The 21,045-nt window shown below is 40.5% G+C and overlaps 1 protein-coding gene across 5 annotated transcripts; it reads left to right on the top strand.

The window, feature by feature from the left end:
• The first annotated feature begins 1,304 nt into the window (after positions 1–1,304).
• Positions 1,305–20,781, top strand: HSDL1 (hydroxysteroid dehydrogenase like 1). Of its 5 annotated transcripts, XM_026652888.2 has the most exons (6): positions 1,306–1,362; positions 6,636–6,691; positions 14,856–15,088; positions 15,926–16,371; positions 18,106–18,336; positions 19,628–20,781. In XM_026652888.2, exons 3-6 carry the CDS (start codon positions 14,869–14,871, stop codon positions 19,727–19,729), a joined length of 999 nt encoding a protein of 332 aa, XP_026508673.1. In that variant the 5' UTR covers positions 1,306–1,362; positions 6,636–6,691; positions 14,856–14,868; the 3' UTR covers positions 19,730–20,781. The 5 variants fall into 5 exon arrangements, with proteins under 5 accessions (XP_026508672.1, XP_026508674.1, XP_026508673.1 ...); XM_026652887.2 differs by lacking the exon at positions 6,636–6,691 and having other exon boundaries at positions 1,305–1,362; XM_026652889.2 differs by lacking the exon at positions 6,636–6,691 and having other exon boundaries at positions 1,305–1,362; positions 18,257–18,336.
• The last annotated feature ends 264 nt before the right edge of the window (positions 20,782–21,045 follow it).

A 21,045-nucleotide genomic window follows, 5' to 3' on the forward strand; every position in this document is an offset into this window, starting at 1 on the left:
GTAGCCTGCAAGGTGCAGAAGGTCAGACTAGATGATCATGATGGTCACTTCTGACTTCAGCAAAAAGAACGAGGAGTACTTGTGGCACCTTAGAGACTAACAAATTTAAGCTTATGCTTAAATAAATTTGTTAGTCTCTAAACAAATTTATTTACGCATAAGCTTAGATTTGTTAGTCTCTAAGGTGCCACAAGTACTCCTCATTCTTTTTGCTGATACAGACTAACACGGCTGCTACTTTGAAACCTGTCACCATGCAAGGCACTGCATTTAGCGGTATGAAGTGGAAATCCATCAACTTCATGAAAAAAAACTCGTACAGATACAGACTTGCATCCGATTAAGTGGGTTTTAGCCCACGAAAGCTTATGCTTTAATAAATTTGTTAGTCTCTAAGGTGCCACAAGCACTCCTCGTTCTTTTTGCTGATACAGACTAACAGGGCTACCGCTCTGAAACTTCTGACTTCAGTAAGCGTATCGGAGTAAGAAGATACATTACAATTTTAAACCTAACCAGTGTCCTTAAGTGACTTGTCACAAGATGTCAGAACATGTTAGTATTAGAGCTGAGTGGGTCCAATTTAATTTATTTAATATTTAATTTTCTTTCTTTATATAGGAATTAGATACAGTGCTCCTATTAGATCATTTCTAAATTATCTGTAAAACAAACAAAAACACCAAACTGGAGTTTTCAGTTGCCTAAGTGGCCCTGGACTCATGGTTAAAGTTGCCCCTCCCCCCCCGTGGTCAGGCACGGAATTGCGCCCCCCCCGTGCACAGCCCCATTGGCCTAACTGGAGTTGCCCCCCTCAAACTATGCCCATGGGTGTCTCACAAATCCCCTACCCTGTGTGTGTAGGGTACAGACCGCTCCGGGGGTGTCATGCAGATTTCCTCCCCTCTGAGTGGGGGTGCATAACCCGCTCCCACCCATTATGGGGTATCACCCTGCCCCCATGAAGCGCTTGTTCCCGGCAGCGGGGAGTCACACTCCCCCCGTTTCCCGTGAAGGGGGGGGGCAAACGCACCCTGTGAGGGACTGATCATGGGGCCCCTCTCCGGCCGGGATCCCCCCCTCGCTCATTTCGGGGTCGCGCGCCCCTCCCCTTCCTTTCCCGGAGCGGAGACTCACCCGCTTCCCTCCGCCTCAACCGCTACCAACCGCTTCTCCCGTAACCATGGCGACCGCAACGGCGGAACCAGAAGCCCTTGCGCGGCGCCCTCTAGCAACGGCGTCCGGAACGTCGCGCCCCCGGACCTTACCAACAAGGAGTCAGGTGGTCTGGGAGTGGGCGGGGCCGGGGCCGGAGGAGAACTGGAAATAGGCCAGCCCAGTCCCCGTCCTTCGCGCGCGCAGGTACGGGGAGTCAGCAGGGGCTGGGCCGAAAGGGAAATAGGTGGAGGAGGAGAAGGGTCTGGGTAGAGGGTCTGGACAGGGAGTTCGATAAGTGGGGAGTGAGGGTCTAGGAAGACAAGGGATTGGGTAGGGGGGTCTGGGCTTAGGGGGTATATGTGGGGGACGAGGAGGGTCTGGGTAGAAGGGAATGGGGGAGGGGGGGTTGGACAGGGTGTGGGATATGTGGGGAGTGAGGGTCTAAGGAGACAGGGATTGGGTAGAGGGTCTGGGCAGAGGGGAAAGGGGTCTGGGCTTAGGGGGTATATGTGGAGGAGGAGGGTCTGGGTAGAGGGGAATGGGGGGGTTGGACAGGGTGTGGGATATGTGGGGAGTGAGGGTCTAAGGAGACAGGGATTGGGTAGGGGGTCTGGGCAGAGGGGAAAGGGGTCTGGGCTTAGGGGGTATATGTGGAGGAGGAGGGTCTGGGTGAGGGGAAGGGGGTTCTAAGTACTATAAGACCAGGAGGGACCACACTGTGGTCTTCTGGTCTGACCTCTTCTAACACAGGCCATTGATTTCCCTGAACTAATTCCTGTTTGAACTAGAGTACTGTATATCTTTTAGAAAAACATCCAACTTTGACTTAAAAGTTGCTAGTGTTGGAGTATCCACCATGACTTCGGTAAATTGTTGTTAATTTACACCTAATCTTCAGACTTGTCTAGCTTCAACTTCTGGCTACTGGATCTTGTTATACCTTTCTCTTCTAGGGTTGCCAACCCTCCTGGTATCAGGCCCTATCTCCTGGAGGCTACTGAAGCCAAACCGGGAGATTTTAGGCTCTAAAAGTCTGGGGGTGCATCAGGGCTAAGGCAGGCTCCCTACGTGCCCTGACCCCGCGCCGCTCCCAGAAGTGGCCAGCATGTGCAGCAGCTCCTAGATGGGGGGAGGGATGGGGACATGGGGCTCCGTGTGCTGCCCCTGCCCTGTGTGCTGATTCCGCAGCTCCCATTGGCTGGAACTGTGACCAATGTGAGCTGCAGAGGTGGTGCCTGTGAGTGCAGGCAGTGTGTGGAGACCCCCTGCGGCCCCCCCACCTAGGATCCGCTGCCAGAGGGACATGTCAGCCGCTTCCAGGAGCGGCGCAGGGCCAGGGTAGGCAGGGAGCCTGCCTTAGCCCTGCCGTGCCACCTGTCAAGGCACTTACCTCAGGCGGCTCCCCTGGTTGGAGCCCACAACCTCACCCCCTCCTGCACCCCTGCCCCAGCCCTGAGTCCTCTCCTGCACCCAAACTCCCTCCCAGAGCTTGCACCACGCACCCCCTCCTGCATCCCAACTACCTGCCCTGGCCTTGAGCCCCCTCCAGCACCCAAACGCCCTCCCAGAGCTTGCACCCCAGCCCTAGCCTGGTGAAAGTGAGTGAGGGTGGGGGAGAGCGAGCGACGGAGGGAGGGGGGATGGAGTGATCAGGGAAGAGCCTTGGGGAAGGTGTGTGGCAGGGGGAGGGGCCTCAGTGTAGGGGTGGGGCAAGGGTGTTTGGGTTTGTGTGATTAGACAGTTGGCAACCCTATTTTCTGCTAGCTTGAAGAGCCCTATTTGCGCTCCCCCACCCTAGAGAGCTTGGTTCTTGTCCCGCAGAAAGAAAGCAGAAGGTCATAGTCCAAAGTGCAGGCAATGTGATGTTTATTGGGGTTAACAAGCAAACGTATGCACATCTCTATACACCCTTAGAGCTCTTCCCCCTCCCCCCTCCCCTTAACAGGCTTAACTCTACCTGTAGTGCTCACCCCTGGTACCAACCCTTACAATTTATGGTCATGTTCTGTTTTGGAGGGTCTTGAGTATGGGGGCTTTGGTACCACCTCTTTTGTACCCCATGGGGAGGGGTAGGGAGTGAGATTATGTACCAGCCAGGGACACCTTTTCTTTTACTTTTTGTTTCTTATACCTCTTCCCTCATCCTCCTTGCCCCTCCCAACTGGTTGCTTAACCTTGTCTTGGGAGAGGAGTTGAGGCAGAACTGTCCTTCAGTTGTACATTTGTATATCAAACTCCCACCCTACCCAGCAGCACTTTCACTCTATTTCTTATCTTTTCTCATTTTTCTAAAAACCCCATCTGGCTGTAGGCAGAAGCAACCCACACTGCCTTTGTTCACTTATGTCAGTAAGGATATAAGACACAAACAGTTGTATTTTAAAAACCTCAAAATACAAATGGGCAAACAAAACCTAAAATTCTATCTCAGGCAAATAAACAGGCCTAAATACTATATTATCATTACTAACAAGCCTGTTATCAAATAGTTGTTCCCCATGTAAGTATTATAAACTGTGATCAAGTCAGCCCTTAATCTTCTCTTAATTAAGGAAAATGAATTTAGTGTCTTGATTCTCTCGCTATAAAGCATGTTTTCCAATCCTTTAATCACTTTTGTGTGTCTTCCTTTGAACTCTCTCCAATTTGTCACACCAGTGCCAAATACAGAGGTAGCATAACCTGAATACTCTTATTTGAGATTTCCCTGTTTATACATCCAAGAATTGTATCAGCCCTTTTGGCCATAATATCTCACTGCAAGCTCATGTTCAGTTGATCCTGTAAATATGGGCTACATTTTTTGTTCTTAGATTCATGACTTTACATTTGGTCATATTAAAATACATACTGTTTATTTTCTCCCAGCTTCCCAGCAATCCAGATCGCTCTCTATCAGTGACCTGTTCTCTTCATTATTTACCATGCACTCAATTTTTGTGTCATCTTTAAATTTTTTCAGTGATTTATGTTTTGTTCCAGCTCATTGATAAAAATGTTAAATAGCATAGGCCCAAAACCAATCCCTGTACACACCCACACAATGATATTCCCCTTTTACGACTACATTATAAAACCTGTAAATTAGCCAGTTTTTAATCCATTTAATGTGTGCCAGGTTAGTTTTGTAACATTTTAATCTTTTAATGAAAATGTCATGTGGTACCAAGTCAACTGCCTTACAGAAGTCCATGTATTTTGCAGCAACACTATTACCTTTATCAACCAAACTTGTAATTCCATTTAAAAAACCAAACCGACTATATCAAGTTAGTTTGACAGGATCTATTTTCCATAAACACATGATGAATGGCATTAATTATATTACTCTCCTTTAATTCTTTATTATTTGAGTCCTGTATCAGCCACTCTATTATTTTGCTCAGGATTGATATCAGGCTGACAGGCCTATGGTTACCTGAATCATCTTGTTTACCCTTTTAAAATATTGGTGCATTAGCTTTCTTCCAGTTTTCTGGAATTTCTCCAATGTTCCAAGAGTTTTTGAAAATCGACATAAATGGTCCAGCAAACTCCTTGGCCGGCTCTTTTAAATCTCTTGGATTCAAGTTACCCAGACTTGCTGATTTTAAAATATTTAACTTTGGTAGTAGCTGCTGTTTAACATCCTTCTGTGTTACTATTAGAATGGAAAGTGATCTTTATCATATGAGAACTACAATATCTCTGTTTTTTCCCCCCAAATACAGAAGAGAAATATTTATTGAACTTTCTGCATTATTATTGAAGGCTCTACCATTTCCATCTAGTAATGGACTGATACCATTGTTAGGATTCTTTTTGTTCCTAATATTCTTAAAAAAAACAAACAAACAAACAAACAAACAAAAAAAACCCTCTCTTATTTTCCTTAACTCTACTGCCCATAGATTGTTCCGTGTTTCTTTCAGCTTCCCTTATCAATGTTCTACAATTCCTAGTTTCTGATTTAATCAACCTCCCCTTCAATTTGTTATATTGTTTTATTTGTTACAGCTGCCTTTACTTCCCCTCTAAGCCAAGTTGTTTTTTAGCCAGTACAATCTTTTTTTCTCAATTGTGAGACTGTGGCTTTTTGGGCCTCTAGTAAAATGTTCTTGAACAATTCCCAATTATTCACATTTTTCTGCTTAAATGTGATTTGGCTCATAATAGTTTAGTTTTATGAAATTAGCCCTTATAAAGCACCAAGTTTACGTATTACTGGTTTGAACTTTATTTGGTTTGCACATAACAAATGTGATCACTTGTATCTAAGCTACCCCAAAATTTTAGTTCTGTGATCATTTCCTTTTTCTATCAGGAGAAGATCTAATATAGAATTCCTCCGTGTTGGTTGCAATGCTTTTGAGATAAGAAATTGTTGTCTATGTTTTGAAATTATGAGGATGTTTTAGTACTGGCAGCATATGAAACCTCCAGTGTCTGTTGCTCAGATTGAAGTCCCCCATGATCATGCAGCTTTTTTTCTATATGTTCCTAAAGAGCTGGTCATCCTGTTCAAATCACACTAAGGATGGTTTGTGGCAGATACCAACTGGTATCCTATCTTGTCCTTTATCTATTAGGACACTGATCCAAAAGCATTCAAGATCATTTTCTTCCAAGTTGTCAGTGACTTAGAAGCAGGTAATGTCATTTTTGACATGAAGTGTCACTTCCCTTCCCCTTTTGCCCACTCAATCCTTAATAATTAGGTTATAACCTTGATGGTGATGGCTCTGGACACAAGTGGGGAGAGGAAGTCTGGGGGAGAGGAGAACATATATTACAGCATTCTACAGTCACTACTTCTTGGTAATTGCTTTGCCTCATTCAGGTTGGATGGTGCCCGGTGAATGAAGGAGGGATGCATTCATTGAACGGGGAAGATACAGTAATGCATTGAAATAATGTATCAGTATATTTCATTTATTAAAATATTTAAAAATAAGTAGATAATTTTCCCAGTGGGAATTAGTATTTTTAAAATTCTTTGAAAGCAATTGTTTTCCTCTTTGCTTCTATTTTTAATACGCTGTTTAAAAATAAGTGCTGTACCTCTTTCTCATTCACTGTGCATCATGCATCTTGTGTGCTGAATAAGGAAATGAGCATTCTGAATTAATAGTATGCAATTAACAATTGCTTCCTAATCCACATGTTGCGTATAGGGGAACTGGGAAGCACAGATAAGAAACCAATTTCAGCCTCGCAGAGTTAGGCCTATGTGTGGGGCAATAATTAGGCTTTTCTTGGCTTTTGAGTGTTTGACTGTGCTTTGCATGAAGTATTTATATAAGTCAGATATTGTGTGCTGCACTAAGCATGAGTTGGTGTTTTGCTCGACAAAGATGGACTTGCACACCTTTTTTTTATACAATTAAGCACATCCATAAGTGCTTTACTTAATTGGAGCCTAAGTGTCCAGTGGTAGGGCATTGCCTTGGAAGCCCAGGAGATCACTTTCTGCTTAATTTTTCCCATCTGCCAAACAGGGATTGAGATGCTCTCCTCACTTCATAAATTACTTCCAAACCCATGGATGAAAATGGTAAATAATAATACTTTGCTCTTTCCATGTAGCACGAAGTCTTATTGTTAGTATTACATGAATAATGATGATCTGTTTGATGTTGATGATTTCTTAACGTTCATAATCATTGTGTATTGACTGCTCAAAATATTTAGAAACCATAACAAAATTGTTTGTTATACCCATGCTCTTGATATTTGTAATGTATAGTTGACTTAAGTAGGATTTTTGTCTCTTGAATTTCCATTTTCTCTGTAAAAAGAGTGAACATCATTCTCCCAGTTTGTCCCTAGTGTCATGATGCTCACAAATTTCATCTCCATCATTGGGAAAAACAAAACAAAAACGAGCATTTTGTTTTCCATAGCAAAAAAAAAAATGTAATGGGCCAAATTTAGAGTGGCTGAAAAAGGTATAATTCAATTGAAGTCTCTAAAATTACTCTGGCTTTCAGTAGGGATAAATATGCCCCAGGGTTACCATGCGACTGACTCATTCTATTGTGGGCTTATCACTTTTATATCCAGGTCCTTTTAAGGTATCTACGTCAACAATGATATAAATACTGTTTTTCTCCAAAAGAAAATGTGGTGGGGAGAATCCACATTGAACTATGGTTAGGTCCTAGCTTTAAAATCTTCAAGTAATATCAGTGTATTGTACAATGGCTAAGCTGCAAAATTATGTTTGCAGTGTACCTTTTTTATAGAATATGCAGACTTAGAAATGTCAGACCCACTGCTCCTCTTTAAAAGCCGAACATCTGAAAACCTGGATTTTGGATCTTTATGACCTGTAGTTTGCCAGTGACGCTCTTGGTACACTTGCCAGGCAATGTGAGAATCCACTATCCAGGTTTTACTTTGATCTTGAAGCTTCTCACGCTGAAACTATTAAAGCAGTGAGCAGAACTTAGGAGAGGATTTCCTTCTTGGTTTATTATTTAATAGAAAATGCCTTCAAAAATATAACCAGAAACCTTGGACCAGTTTTTCACAGGGTATGTAAAATTCATGGGTTTCTTGACTTGTGTTCTGATCTAATGTCTGGACTTATCGAGTAAGGAAAAAACCTATTAAAAATAAAGCAAGTATGCTTATGCCACCTATAATCAGCCTCTTTTTGGAATGAATTATTAATGGGAAGCTGGAGGGGAGGCATTTGTTTTTTAAATAATTTACAGGTAAAAATTCTGCAAGGTAGGAAACTGACAGGGTCAAAAAGCTTAGAATAGAAAAGTATTGATATGAGAAAATGGCCTAGAGCAGGGGTTTGGGACCCCTCAGGGGGTCGCGAGGTTATTACATGGGGGTCGTGAGCTGTCAACCTCCACCCCAACCCCGCTTTGCCTCCAGCATTTATAAAGTATTTTTAATTTATAAGGGGGGTCACACTCAGAGATTTGCTATGTGAAAGGGGTCACCAGTATAAAAGTTTTAGAACCATTGGCCTAGAGAGAGGACAGGGTTAGCAAAGGGAAATCATTCACGATGAAAGGGGGGGTACTTTGTGGGTAAGTGTCAGTCCCACTTCTGTTTTTTTGGTACGTAAATGGCCTTGACTTACACAAGTGAATAAATAGAGAAAAGCAGAGAAACAAATATTCCAGAGAGAGTGCTGTGTGAATTTCAGTGTAAATTGAGTGATTGATGAGAGAACCAAAAGTAGGCATATGGTCAGATTCATTCCTGCTGTGATCAACAGGGGAGTGATTCAACCAGAGAGAACAGGTGGTAGTACTGCTCCCTCGCAGTTGCCACTGGGAAAAGGCAGCTCTGAATTATGTCAGGAACCCTGCTGGTATAGGATGCGCTGGATCAACACATCTCCTAGCTGCTCTGACCCTGCATCCTCTTCAACCAATGCTATCCACCTGCAGCCCCCTACTAGTCTGTATGCTGCCAGAGATCTCCATCTGCTGCTGCCAGCAAAGACCTTGAGTCGACTTAGCCGATAGCATACAAGGAAGAATAATACAGAGAAGCCAAGAGAAATATGGGGAGGTGTTTGTCAATAATGCATTAAATGTGTCTGTACAACGTTTTAAAGCAGCAAAGCAAGCAGGCATAATTTTGGGATATAATATATGCACGCGGGCTTCAAATGGGCTGGAAGATAAAATTAGAATTGTGTGGACTGAAGAGATTTGGGGCAAAAGACATGGGGGTACAGATGGCGAGTGGAGTGGTGGGGGAGGAGAAACATGGCCATTTTTGAAGCAAGATTATCTGATTCGCGAAGAGTGAAGCATTGACTGTCCCAGGATATTTTCCTGGAAGCTTTCTGTCTTTTTCAAAATGTGATGGTGCTTTACTGAACTCATAGGGCACAAGAGTGTGTGTATGCAGGGAATAGATCTTGTGTGCATCAGGCTGGAAGTAAATCTCTCTATTTATATTGGTCATGGCAATCCTGCCACTTGCCAACTGAGGAGCATTACACCAGACTCTGCTGCAATACTTTTCTGGGCTCACCTCCATTTAATAGCTAATACAGCTATAGGGCATCCCAAGTAATAAATTCAGACTGTAATGCCAAGATCTGTTGCTTCTGATCTCAAGGATTAAAAATACGTCCGTACGCCCTCTCAAAGGTGCAGTAGCATTATAGTTGCAGTTAGGCATGTTCAATTGAGCCAACCATAACCTATTTAAGAATAAGTGAAATTCCAGCAAGTGATGAGAGACCTAGCATTTCTGTGATACTCCTTCAAGCCATGGATGTGTGAGTATCTTGCTGTCACATTTCTAGATGTAAAATCTGTTGTTCTACTTTTATATTATTTACATAAAACCTGCACTGTGCAGAATCCATCCTCTGGTTACTTGTATTTTCTATCTGATTTGTAGTTTGTGTTTGTATAAATTGTGAGTTCCTTGGGCCAGTGACTCTGTGGTTCTGTTTTCTGTAGGGTAATAACATGAAAAACCATGTTTCAATAAAATGAAACACATAAGCAACAGTGTCTTGTGTATAGATAAGGACTGAAGACAGCTGTTTTAGTTGGATAATTTACAAACATGACGATAAAATAGAAGCAGTTTATCCTGAATATATTTACTTAGGAGGTAATTGTTAAATAGATTAAAATGTCAACATCGGTGATTGAAATAAAGATAGAACCATCCACTTTTAAAAAGAGAGTTGAGGAGTTTTGACCATTTACTATTTTTAATACATCTCAAACATCATTGCATCATAAACTTCCCTCTCGTCCTCCATATCCTCTCCAACTTCTTTGGTTTCCTCTTACTCCTGGTTTTTCACCATCTCTCATGCAGCCCCCTTTCCTGTATGCCAAGCAGCTTCCTTCATCGCTTTAAACCCCACCTATTTTTGTAATCTTCCATTATTAATCTCCTCCACAATGGTTCTTCTGTGTGTACTTGTGCTATATACAGTATTGTATTTGTTAAAATTAGATTGTAACCCCTTCAGGACAGGGACCTAAGCCTTCTGTGTGTTGTGGAAAGTGTCACGTACAGTTACAGTGCTCTATGAATAAGAAATGAAAATGCCCCACCATGGAAGTTGAGATCTGTCAGGTCTGTTCTGGGATTACTTTCCTGGTGGCAGGACATTCACAGCAGAGGCATGCTTGTATAGTCTGCTGTCCTCAGCAGTTCACCAGAATCTGCATTTGGCAGCCCTCTGGATATAGTGTAAGAGCTATTAGCTTGGGCAGGCTTTGGTTGAGTCTTATGGAGAGTTTTGTTAACAAGCAGAGGTTCTTTTATATTGTATTGATCTTGAGTTTTTTTTCCTCTTAAGATGATGTCTTTGGTACTGAGAACTCCATGCATGCATTAGATTAAAGGGGCACTTTTAGGTCAGTTAAGGACCAGATGTTTTTTTACACCAATGTATTGTTTTCCCCAGGCCCTTAATCCGTCCCATCTGCAGTGGAAAAGGGTTGCCACCTCTGAGGTACAAAAAAAGAGAGACAGACAGCATGATCCTGAGCCCATAAAACTGGACAGCTGCTAATGTGTACTAAGCCTCCCTTACAGGTTTCTTGGGACAACTACCTCCAAAAAGGAACGATCCTGGGAAAACCTGGACAGGTGGCAACCCTAACTGGGAGTCAATTTTTTTCTGTGTTTGATGTCCAATGCCAGTAAAACATCCATGTTCCTCATGCAGACTTCAGCGTGTTTAATACTATTCAAAAGGGTCTAATCCGCCAATCATTCCTGAAGTTGTTTTAACATATTTTGTTGAAAGCACCACCACAGATTGGTCCCTAAAACTGGAGGTTTATCTTAGTTTTACCACTGCCTTTATAGAAATAAATTTAAAATGATTTTACTTTTCAGTTAGAGCCCCTCACAGCCGCATCTGATAGAAGATATTCCTCCTCCTTAAAAATGTGAAGTTAATTTCGGTTTTCAGATTTAAATGAATACAAAATGTATTTTATTTTACTTAGTTTGGAAAAAATAAATTCAGACTTTCTCAGGAATTTGAGATTTTTATGACTTCAAAGAATTATCATTTATTTCATAATGGCCAGAAGTGCAGTGGATGATTTGGAGAACAAATGGAAAGATAAGGTCCCTGCCCTGAAGAACTGACACATTTATAATAGATATGATCTGGGTGAGTGAAGGTACAAATAATAGGGAGGGGAAGGACAAGCGTTAACAGGCAAACTAGCCACATTATTTCTCCATCAGGATGAGAGAGATTATTTCTGTTTTGAAATAGTTAGAAGGTACTTGGATACTATGGCAGTGGGGTGATGCAAGTAAATAGTAGATCATATAGTAACTCAGTTTAGGTATGTGTACAAATGGGTGGGAAAACAAAATTGTTTAAAATATTATAATTGAATCACTTGTGGGCTGTTGCAGTTGAGATAAGTTTTAAGACCGCATTTGAATGCAGAGAGGGTGGTGGTTTGGTGGACCAGACTAGAAACATTCTAGAAGCAAACAACCTGCAGGGATTATCTGATAAGAGCATTAAATCTGTGAGGGCAGTTAAAGGGATAACATCAAGTTAAAAACTGCCCTTCTGTCTGTATTACTTACTTCTATTACAAGTAATGACTAGCTGAAAGAGGTGAGAAGGAAAAAAAATCACCTTTTCTGCTAAAGTTTGTGTTTTACAGCACTTTGTATATAGTCAGTTTCAACAGTATCTCCTGCATAGATTGTTTGCCCTTTGGTGTGGGTGGGTCTCTCTCACACAGCAACATGGAATGTTAAAATATTAGAGCAGGATAAAACTTCAGAAAATATATTTGTAAAACCACAAATATTGGCATGATGAATCAGCAGTATGTGTAGTATCTGACATGATTTCAAAATCAGTTTTTGAAATGACTAGCTTGTAAACTGATGGTCACTTATAATCAGTGAAAGAGTAATTAATGGCTGCAGAATAAATAATAGGCTGTTGAAAAGACTCATGTAGCTGAATTCAGTTTTTTATATGGTGACAATTCACATGCACAAAACTACATTTTACATTAGTACTGCATGAACTTTATGGTCTTTTGGGCAACAAACTAGAATTTGAGATCAGCATTTTGACCCACATTTCCAAGTGTTTTGTAGACAACCCAGGGTACATGCATAAGTTGGAGCCGTTGGAGAGTTTACAAATCCCCAGTTTAGATGTGTGTGCATTGGGCATGTACTTTTGAACATGTGAACCTTTATGTTGTGATATGTTAGTTTTTGCTTGTTTCTGCATACTAAGAAGATGGACTATAGTTCGATCTAGTAAAATAAGAAATATGCTGTTCAATTTAGCTCAAAGTGATGATAATTTTTCACATGCCTATTAAGCTTCACAATTAGTATGTTTTATCCAAAAGAAGCAGATTGCAGTGGGCTTTATAGACAATATATGGGTCAATAAACCCTTCACTAAAATGTAGTCATTTCGCAAGTAGGATGTGGCATATAACTTAATATTCCAAAGTTAGGAATACTGCATATTAATTTAGGAGAGAAATGGAAGAATATCTTCAACTGAAACAATAGGAGAAACATAGGTAGGTCAGAACAGAATAGCCAGAGTTGAAGTTTAGTTGGGACAGAGAGTCTTTTTTATTAATCCACCCCTTTCCTCAATACTGTATTTTATGACTGTAACTACAGGTTTTCAGGAGCTTGCTTTTTTGTTTCACCCTGTGTGTCTGACCAGTAGAACTATATTAATCTCATAGCTTCTCTTCATGATCATGTTGAAGACATTGACAAAACTAGCATTGAATTCTGTTAGATTGCATGTGGGCTGCACTTTCCACAGTATTTTCTGAATCCAAGATACAGTATATGCATCCCATAATTAGCAAGTAACTATACAAATACTGAACTGTGCATGTCTTTAATTAATGGAGAGGAGTGGTTCACATAAACTTCTTTATCCTGTTGTGGAATTCTAACTCCCTGTTTCTAATCCTAATCTCTTGCCAGTTCCTATGTGTTGCAATCACAGCAGCAGAAAATAATGTTCATAGGCAAAACATTTTACAAGCACTTGTAGGAGTAGAATATGTACAATATGTTGCAACTATATGCTGTATGTAGCATTTTTAGGCTGGGAAAGATCAGATTTTTATTGCTAAATGTGGGTATCTATTTCACCACACACAAACTGACTAAACAGTATTTCCGTAGATGATAATTGAAATTTAAAGATTAGCAAACTAAGAGAAATTCTTCTTGAGAACTTGTTAGAGGCTGTTGTTAAATAATTGTCTGACACCCCGAACACTTTCCTGCTACTGTGCAGATATAAATAGGTAATAAAAAAAATCTTTAAACCCCAAATTTTGTGAAACTATGAAAATGTAAGTTGATAAAAATAGAAAAAAGTTTAAAAATAAACATTGATATTATCTGTCAAAATTAGAAAAAAATAAAAATTGAATTCTGCCAAGCCTGAATGTCTCACATGCCCAAATGCTTCACAGGAGTAAATAATACAATTACAGAGATAAATCCAAAACAATAGCAGAGAGGAAATTAAATAATACATAGGAGGGATGAAAGTGATCTTTTCACCTGAGATTTGAAAAGAAATGGAAAGCCAAATGGGGGGGGTGGGGGTGGGGAGGTGATAGATAAAGGGAAACACTTTTAGGTAGTTGGAGTAGCAAAGTAGAAGGATTTTGCACCAATCGTGGTGAAATTGGTGGGGGCTGGGACAGAAAGAAGAGGTAGGTGCAGAATGAGCAGAAGTCGGCATGAAGAAATGAGCGCGAGGCCAGTGCAAGGCCATGTAGTGTCTTCAAAACAAGGACTGCAGTTTTGATCTTGGAGGTAATAGGGAATTAGAGGTGTTGTAGGGGATTGCCCATGTGTGGGAACATGCAGTAGGATGGGTGAAATCATCATTCATGTGACAGTCTGGAGATAGGACTTGGGACACCAAGAATCATAGAAATGTAGGGCTGGAAAGGATGGAGTCCAGTCCTCTGTCCTGAGGCAGGACCAAGTAAACATAGACCATCCCTGATAGGTATTTCTCCAACCTGTTCTTAAAAACCTCCAATGATGGGGATTCCACAACCTCCCCTGGAAGGCTATTCTAGTGCTTAACTACCCTTATCATTAGAAAGATTTTCCAAATATTTAACGAAAATCTTCCTTGCTTCAGATTAAGCCCCTTACTTCTTGCCTTACCTTCACTAGGCATGGAGAATAATTGATCAACATCCTCTTTGTAACATATGTGAAGGCTATCAGGTCCCCCATTAGTCGTCTTATCTCAAGTCTAAATATGCACAGATTTTTTTACCTTTCCTAATAGGTCAGGTTTTCTAAACCTTTTTCATTTTTGTTGCTGTCTGGGGAAGCGTTGCAATCAAGAAGCCAAGAAAAGATGAACTATAGATCAGGATTTTAAGTAGGGTGGATTTGAAACAATCTTATTTTGTGGGGAGGTGGTGATAAACTGTCTTACATTATGGGAAAAGGAAAGTCAGACTGTTGATGTTAACAGTGGACTTTCCAAATGTTCGACAGTTGCATGGTTCTGTGTTGGTGTCCTGGCTTCCTTCCATCTTGAAATGTTACTAAACATCAGTACAAAAAGAATAAAATTCCACCTCATTTCAATCAGATTATTCTGTGTTCTAAAGCTATGGTCCGTGTAATATTTGTGTTCTGCTAAACAGAGGGGGTTTGATAATTGCTTATATATCACCTGTATTTTCTTTTTTTAGATTTCTGATTGCCATGGCTGCAGTTGACAGTTTCTACCTCTTGTATAGGGAGATTGGTCGTTCCTGCAGTTGTTATATGGAGGCACTGGCTTTAGTTGGAGCCTGGTATGTGGCCAGAAAATGCTTCACTCTTGTGTGTGATTCTTACAGCTTGATCAGGTTGCATTTCATCCCCAAGCTGGTGAGCAGGGCTGATTTTGTCAAGCAGTATGGAAGATGGGCTGTAGTCACTGGTAAGAGAACGCAACAGTGTGTCTGTTATTTTTATCTGAAAGCCAGTCGTACTTGTGTTTGATTTGAAAGATGCTTTTCCCCTCCTTGCCCTTAGTAATTATCTACCCGTTGGTGATATATGTTACTATATTTTGTGGAGCTATTTTTCAGATGAATATGGACCTTTCATAGTAAATACTGGCCCTGAAATAACAGCATTGACAATTAAACTCTCCAGCAATAGTTTTCATCCCTTTTAAACAGAGGATCCAGTGTCTCAGAGCTTAGGGAGTCCTACTGACTTCAGTCATGCTTTTACAATCTGACACAACCTCTTTCCATGCAGATATTACTGGATTCTGCCATTCTTTTTCCTTTACTTAGCGATTCTGCGTGTCTGATCAGACTCAGAAGCTGTTGACATCTAAGAAGATGAGCAGAGACCTCTAGTTAAAAAGTGACTACTGGAGGAGCAGAATGGCAGGCAGATATGTACCCACTATCTTGTTCACATTCTGTGTATAACGACTTTCACAAAGCACTCAGATTTGGCTCAGGGTAAAATTTGCACCTCTGACATACTCTCTTCACTAGACTTGCCTCAGTCTTCTAATCCCGTGTTCTAAACCCTACGCCACTCTCATAGTTACATTTACTACTTTATGATTTGGGGTTTTAACTGATTGTAGCAGACAAGTCTCTCTCTGGCATGATTTTATTGAGATCAGGGCTGATCACTTATTTCTTATCACCTTGAGGGGGAACAATATCATAATGAAATAAAAGTGGAAACAGAAAACTGAGGTCACCATATTAGCTGCTGTATCTCCACATTACTATCTTACTTTCTACTGTAGGTAGCACAGCTGGCATTGGAAAAGCCTATGCTGAAGAACTGGCAAGCCGTGGCATCAACATTATCTTAATCAGCCGGAGCAAAGAGAAGCTGGAGGCCGTAGCTAAAGACATAACCGAAACCTATAAAGTTGAAACTGCTGTTATAGTAGCAGATTTCAGCAAAGGTCGTGAGATTTACTCTTCCATTAAGGAAGCCCTCAGAGACAAAGACATTGGGATTTTGGTGAATAATGTAGGAGTGTTTTATACCTACCCGGAATATTTTACCAGGTTGTCTGAGGACAAACTATGGGAAATTGTCAATGTAAATATTGCTGCCGCTAACATGATGGTGCATATAGTGCTGCCAGGGATGGTACAGAGGAAAAGAGGTGCGATTGTGAATGTTTCTTCTGGATCCTGCTGCAAACCCACACCACAGATGGCAGCGTATTCAGCCTCCAAGGTAAGCCAGGGTGCAGAATGTGCTTAACCCTACCATGCCAATTGAGCTTCACTAGGGGCGTGAGGCTATTTATTTGTATTGTAGTACTGCTTAAGAACGCCAGTCATGGATCAGGGCACCATTTGGTAAATGCTATACAAAAAATGGCTTTACCCGTTGGTCCATTTAGAATGGCTGGTGTCACAAATGATGCTAGCCTGGGCCGTCTGAAGCACAAGGACTGTGCCTTCTCCCTACAGAGGAAGAGGGAAGGCTCTGGACTTCATTCTCTGCCTCTCCCCTCTAGGCACCCCCACAGGGCAAGTCCCAGGTCATTTCAGATGTTTTAAGATATATTCTACCTAGCTAAAACATGAGACTCTCAGGTTCTCATATAACACTATTTTTTTAAGTTTGTGGCAAAGTGTTCCCAGTAATTTGCTGTGGATTATATTAAACCTCTAAAAGTAGTTTAGTGTAGCTACTTGCTGGTAGTTCTTTTTGTTGTTAAATTAATCCTTTATTAAATGTCAGTTTCAGAACAGTAAAGTGCTATTTTTTGCAAAATTTAGAGAAAAGGATGTGCCTTAATGTCTCACTTACCTAGATGTGGAATTTCATATATTAATATTACAGTAGTGCCTAGAAGTTTTAGAAGTGACCAAAATCCTCGTGATAGCAGTAGAACTAGTATCAGAGACTTCCTGCCTCCTCCATACAAGATCCCATGAAGGGGTAGGATTACGACAGCCCCAGTCCTTTAAACACTTTATTAATTTTAAGCATGTGAGTAATCCCACTGACTTCAGCTGAACTTCTAACAGGCTAAGTGTTTGCAGGATCATGGCCAAGGCTACCAGGAGTTAGAGAAGCACTAGCGGGGCTATTGACATTGCAGGTTCAGTTTCTGCTTCAGGCATATTATTTTTATTTTTAAAGTTTTTTGGGGGGGTTGTTTTGTTAATGTTTAGTTTGTTTCCCCTCCACAAGCAGAGTGAGTTTGGGAAGGGAAGATGACTCCCTTTTTCCCACTATGCCCCATGAGCAACTGTGGGAGAGAATCCCATGAGTCATGGAGCAATGCAGAAAGTATGTGCGCATGTGGGAATCCAGGATCGTACTGGCTGTCCACTTAGTTACCAGCACTGCACTGATATCGCAGGCATCTGACTAACCATGGCCATGCCCAGGCCTTAATTCTGTAAACATGCATGTGTGTAATTTTACACACGAGTACTTCTGTTAGCTTCAGTGAGACTACGTGCACATGAAAAGTTAAGCACATGTATAATGTTTGCAGGAGCAGGACCTAAATGACGCCACACACTGCTGTCTAATGCACTAAGTAAACTGGAAAAAAAATAGGTATTAAAGAAAAAATATTTTGGTTGTAAATTCAGGTAGTGTTTGCACCAATAGTAGGTTTCAATACAACAAAAAGTTCAGCCAGAAGTAAGGGTCTTTAAAATTGACATACCTTTAAACTAATTAACTGGGTCTCCTACAATTTGCTGAAAAAAACAAACAGATGCTGAAAACTGGAAATCATGGTCATGCCATAAAAACATATTTTGGATTTTTTTTCTAGTATTTATGTCAAAATATAGGTTTTCTTTTTTTATAACCCTTTTGACAGAATAGTAGTATATTTGTCCAAGATACTAGTTTTAATAATACTTTACATCAAGACTTTATTACCCCCCTCCTCCCCATACAAAATTGAGGAATCCTAATTTTCTGCTTTTATCTTGCCAGGCCTACTTGGACCACTTCAGTAGAGCACTACATTACGAATATGCTTCAAAAGGAATCTTTATTCAGAGTTTAATCCCATTCTTCATCTCCACAAACATGACACAATTTGGTGATCGCATTCTGTCAAACAAATTTTTTTTTGTGCCTTCAGCTAAAGTATATGCACATCATGCTGTTTCCACGCTTGGGATATCCAGAAGGACTACAGGATACTGGATCCATTCTATTCAGGTAACATAATTAATCCAACTAGTTTACATTAGTAAATCTCATTACTTTTTCAAAGGGGGAAATTTAATTTTGTGTTTTCCATTGATTTTCATGGGAGTCGAGAAGCTAAAACAAGTGCAAAGTTTTGGACATTTGTTCTAATCAGCAGCACAAACCAATTAACCTAAACCAGAGGCACTGCTCCATATTTCTTGACCACTTCCATGTTTAGTCAAATTATGACTGGACTACATATTTTGCCTTAGGAGAAGAGGGAGAATCTGATTGCTACTTTTAATTTGCAGCCCAAATTAAAAAAAAATTGCATTCAAAAACACATAAGGGGTTACCAAATGAAATTAATAGGCAGCAGGTTTAAAACAAACAAAAGGAAGTATTTTTTCACACAATACACAGTCAGTCTGTGGAACTCCTTGCCAGAGGATATTGTGAAAGCCAAGACTAAAACAGGGTTCAAAAAAGAACTAGGTAAGTTCATGGAGGATAGGTCCATCAATGGCTATTAGCTTTGATGGGCAGGGATGATGTCCCTAGCCTCTGTTTTCCAGAAGCAGGGAATGGTTGACAGGGGATGGATCACTTGACGATTACCTGTTCTGTTCATTCCCTATGGGGCACCTGGCATTGGCCAGTCGGAAGATAGGCTACTGGGCTAGATGGATCTTTGGTCTGACCCAGTATGGTTGTTCTTCTATAACATCTTGCACCTCTCTTAACTTGAATATGTCACAGTTCAGTAACTGTTTTCATTGAATTACACTTAAAATTTCCTGAAAATATTTGTTGTGTTTAAAAAAATTGTTACAAAATCCACATCTTTAGCCACAACTACCTGAAAATGTCTCCCCGTTTAATGTAATTTCCTTTTTTTAATTGCACAGTATGTGCCCATAACCTCACTTTGCAAAGGGACTGGTGTGAGCACTAATGACATCTGGTTAATTTTGGATCATTTTGTAAAGTGGGAAAGAAGGAGGGACGTAAGGGGTGGAGATTAGGAAGAAATGAAGGGGAGAGCATGGAATTTATGAATAAACAACTAAGATATATTTGCAGAGCCTGATCTTACACCTGTATGAGTAAGGTGGTTCTAAGGTCCATAACATTATATTTAGTTACAGCATTTGTTTTTAATTTTAATTGTCATATACTGTAGTTTGTTCTATTTAATGTAAAATAATAAGTGTTGATGTTCAGAAAAGGAGTTGTACTTTCATGGTAGTTCGAAAAACTGCAAGTTTACCTAGACAGAACAGATCCTTTAACCTTTTCCCCCCTCTCTCTTTTGTAGTTTCTGCTTGTACAGTACATGCCAGAATGGTTCTGGGTTTGGGGAATGCAGATTCTCAACAGTGCGCTACGTCGGGACGCCTTATCCCACAGAATATATTAGGAATATCCTCTAGGAAATAGCCAATGTGCTAAACTACTGCAGTAACCTAATTTGAGCATTGGAAGAACTCTTTTAAAAAAAAAAAACAAAAAACAGTTTGCTAATATGTTTTCATCACAAACAATATACGTACCATAGTTACCAGAGAAGCCTGGATCTGCCCCTCTCTTTGTACTACTGGGCCCAGAGCAAAAGCTGAGGACATAACTGTTTTTTGTCGAGTTTAGTTCAGATAGTTAAATCTCTGAGTTTCTCGTGTAATTGAATGAGAGTGGGCGGTGTACTAATCCTGCATGGAATTGACTGGTTATGGAAATCCTAATAATATGAATGGAATTTAGATAGCCCGGTGTTTTGCAGGATTGGGCACTGGAAGAGTTGAAGGGGATCCCAAATCATGTTGTGTTATAAAGACAATCTCAGATTTTCAGTGGACTATCTTGTGTTGGTTTTCCAATCTTGTCATTGCAGGTATTACGTTGAAAAATGTATAAGGTTACTTTTCAAAACTGGGGAAAAGGTAGAATGCATTTAAGGCTTTTTAGTTAATTAACTCTTTTGTTTGTGTGTGTTCTGTATTGCTATGATAGAGCAGCAATAAAGTTCAAATAAAAATGTTTGCTTGCTTTCCTATACCAAGTGTGAAAGATTTTGATCCAATTTTCAAGTGGATACTCCATTAATAATCTGTGATGTCTGAAGAATTTAATCAGATACTTAAACTATTTTAAAAAGTCCATGATTTAAGGTGGAGTCTTTTGAGCTTTTTAAAATATATTTAGGTCTTCTTTCTTCTGTAAGTGAAAACCCTATGTAATTTTGTAACATTTGCTTTTATGTAGCTAGTACTGTAGCATTTTTTTTACTACTTTCTGTCCACCTTGTACCATATACTGTGGTGTTAATACTCATCACAAAAACTAAATTTTCTGGGAGTCAAATGTGCTATTTTGTTGTTGTTGTCTACATATAAATCCCATGTTAAACCAGAATCTGAATTATGCATAGTAGATTTATCACTCAGTTTTCTATGTAATATCATTAGGATTCTGTATTACCACCCCCTTAACTGTTATAATGAGACCATTAAAATATAGAATAATGATGCAGAAGTAACTTCATGTAGTATCTGGTAGAGCAGTGGGTATCTTCTATATCTTCTAATTTGTGTTAATAGATCTGTTACCCATGAGGACAGGATTTGCCCTACATTCAATGCCAACGTCTTGTGTGGGATACAGGCCTAAAGAGCAGTAGCAACAATGTACAGCTCCGCTGCGGGAGGGAGGGAGACCCCGCAGGAGTACTCTGCACCT

Source organism: Terrapene carolina, unplaced genomic scaffold (assembly GCF_002925995.2).
Source record: "Terrapene carolina triunguis isolate 2854851 unplaced genomic scaffold, T_m_triunguis-2.0 Scaffold130, whole genome shotgun sequence".
NCBI lineage: Eukaryota > Metazoa > Chordata > Testudines > Emydidae > Terrapene > Terrapene triunguis.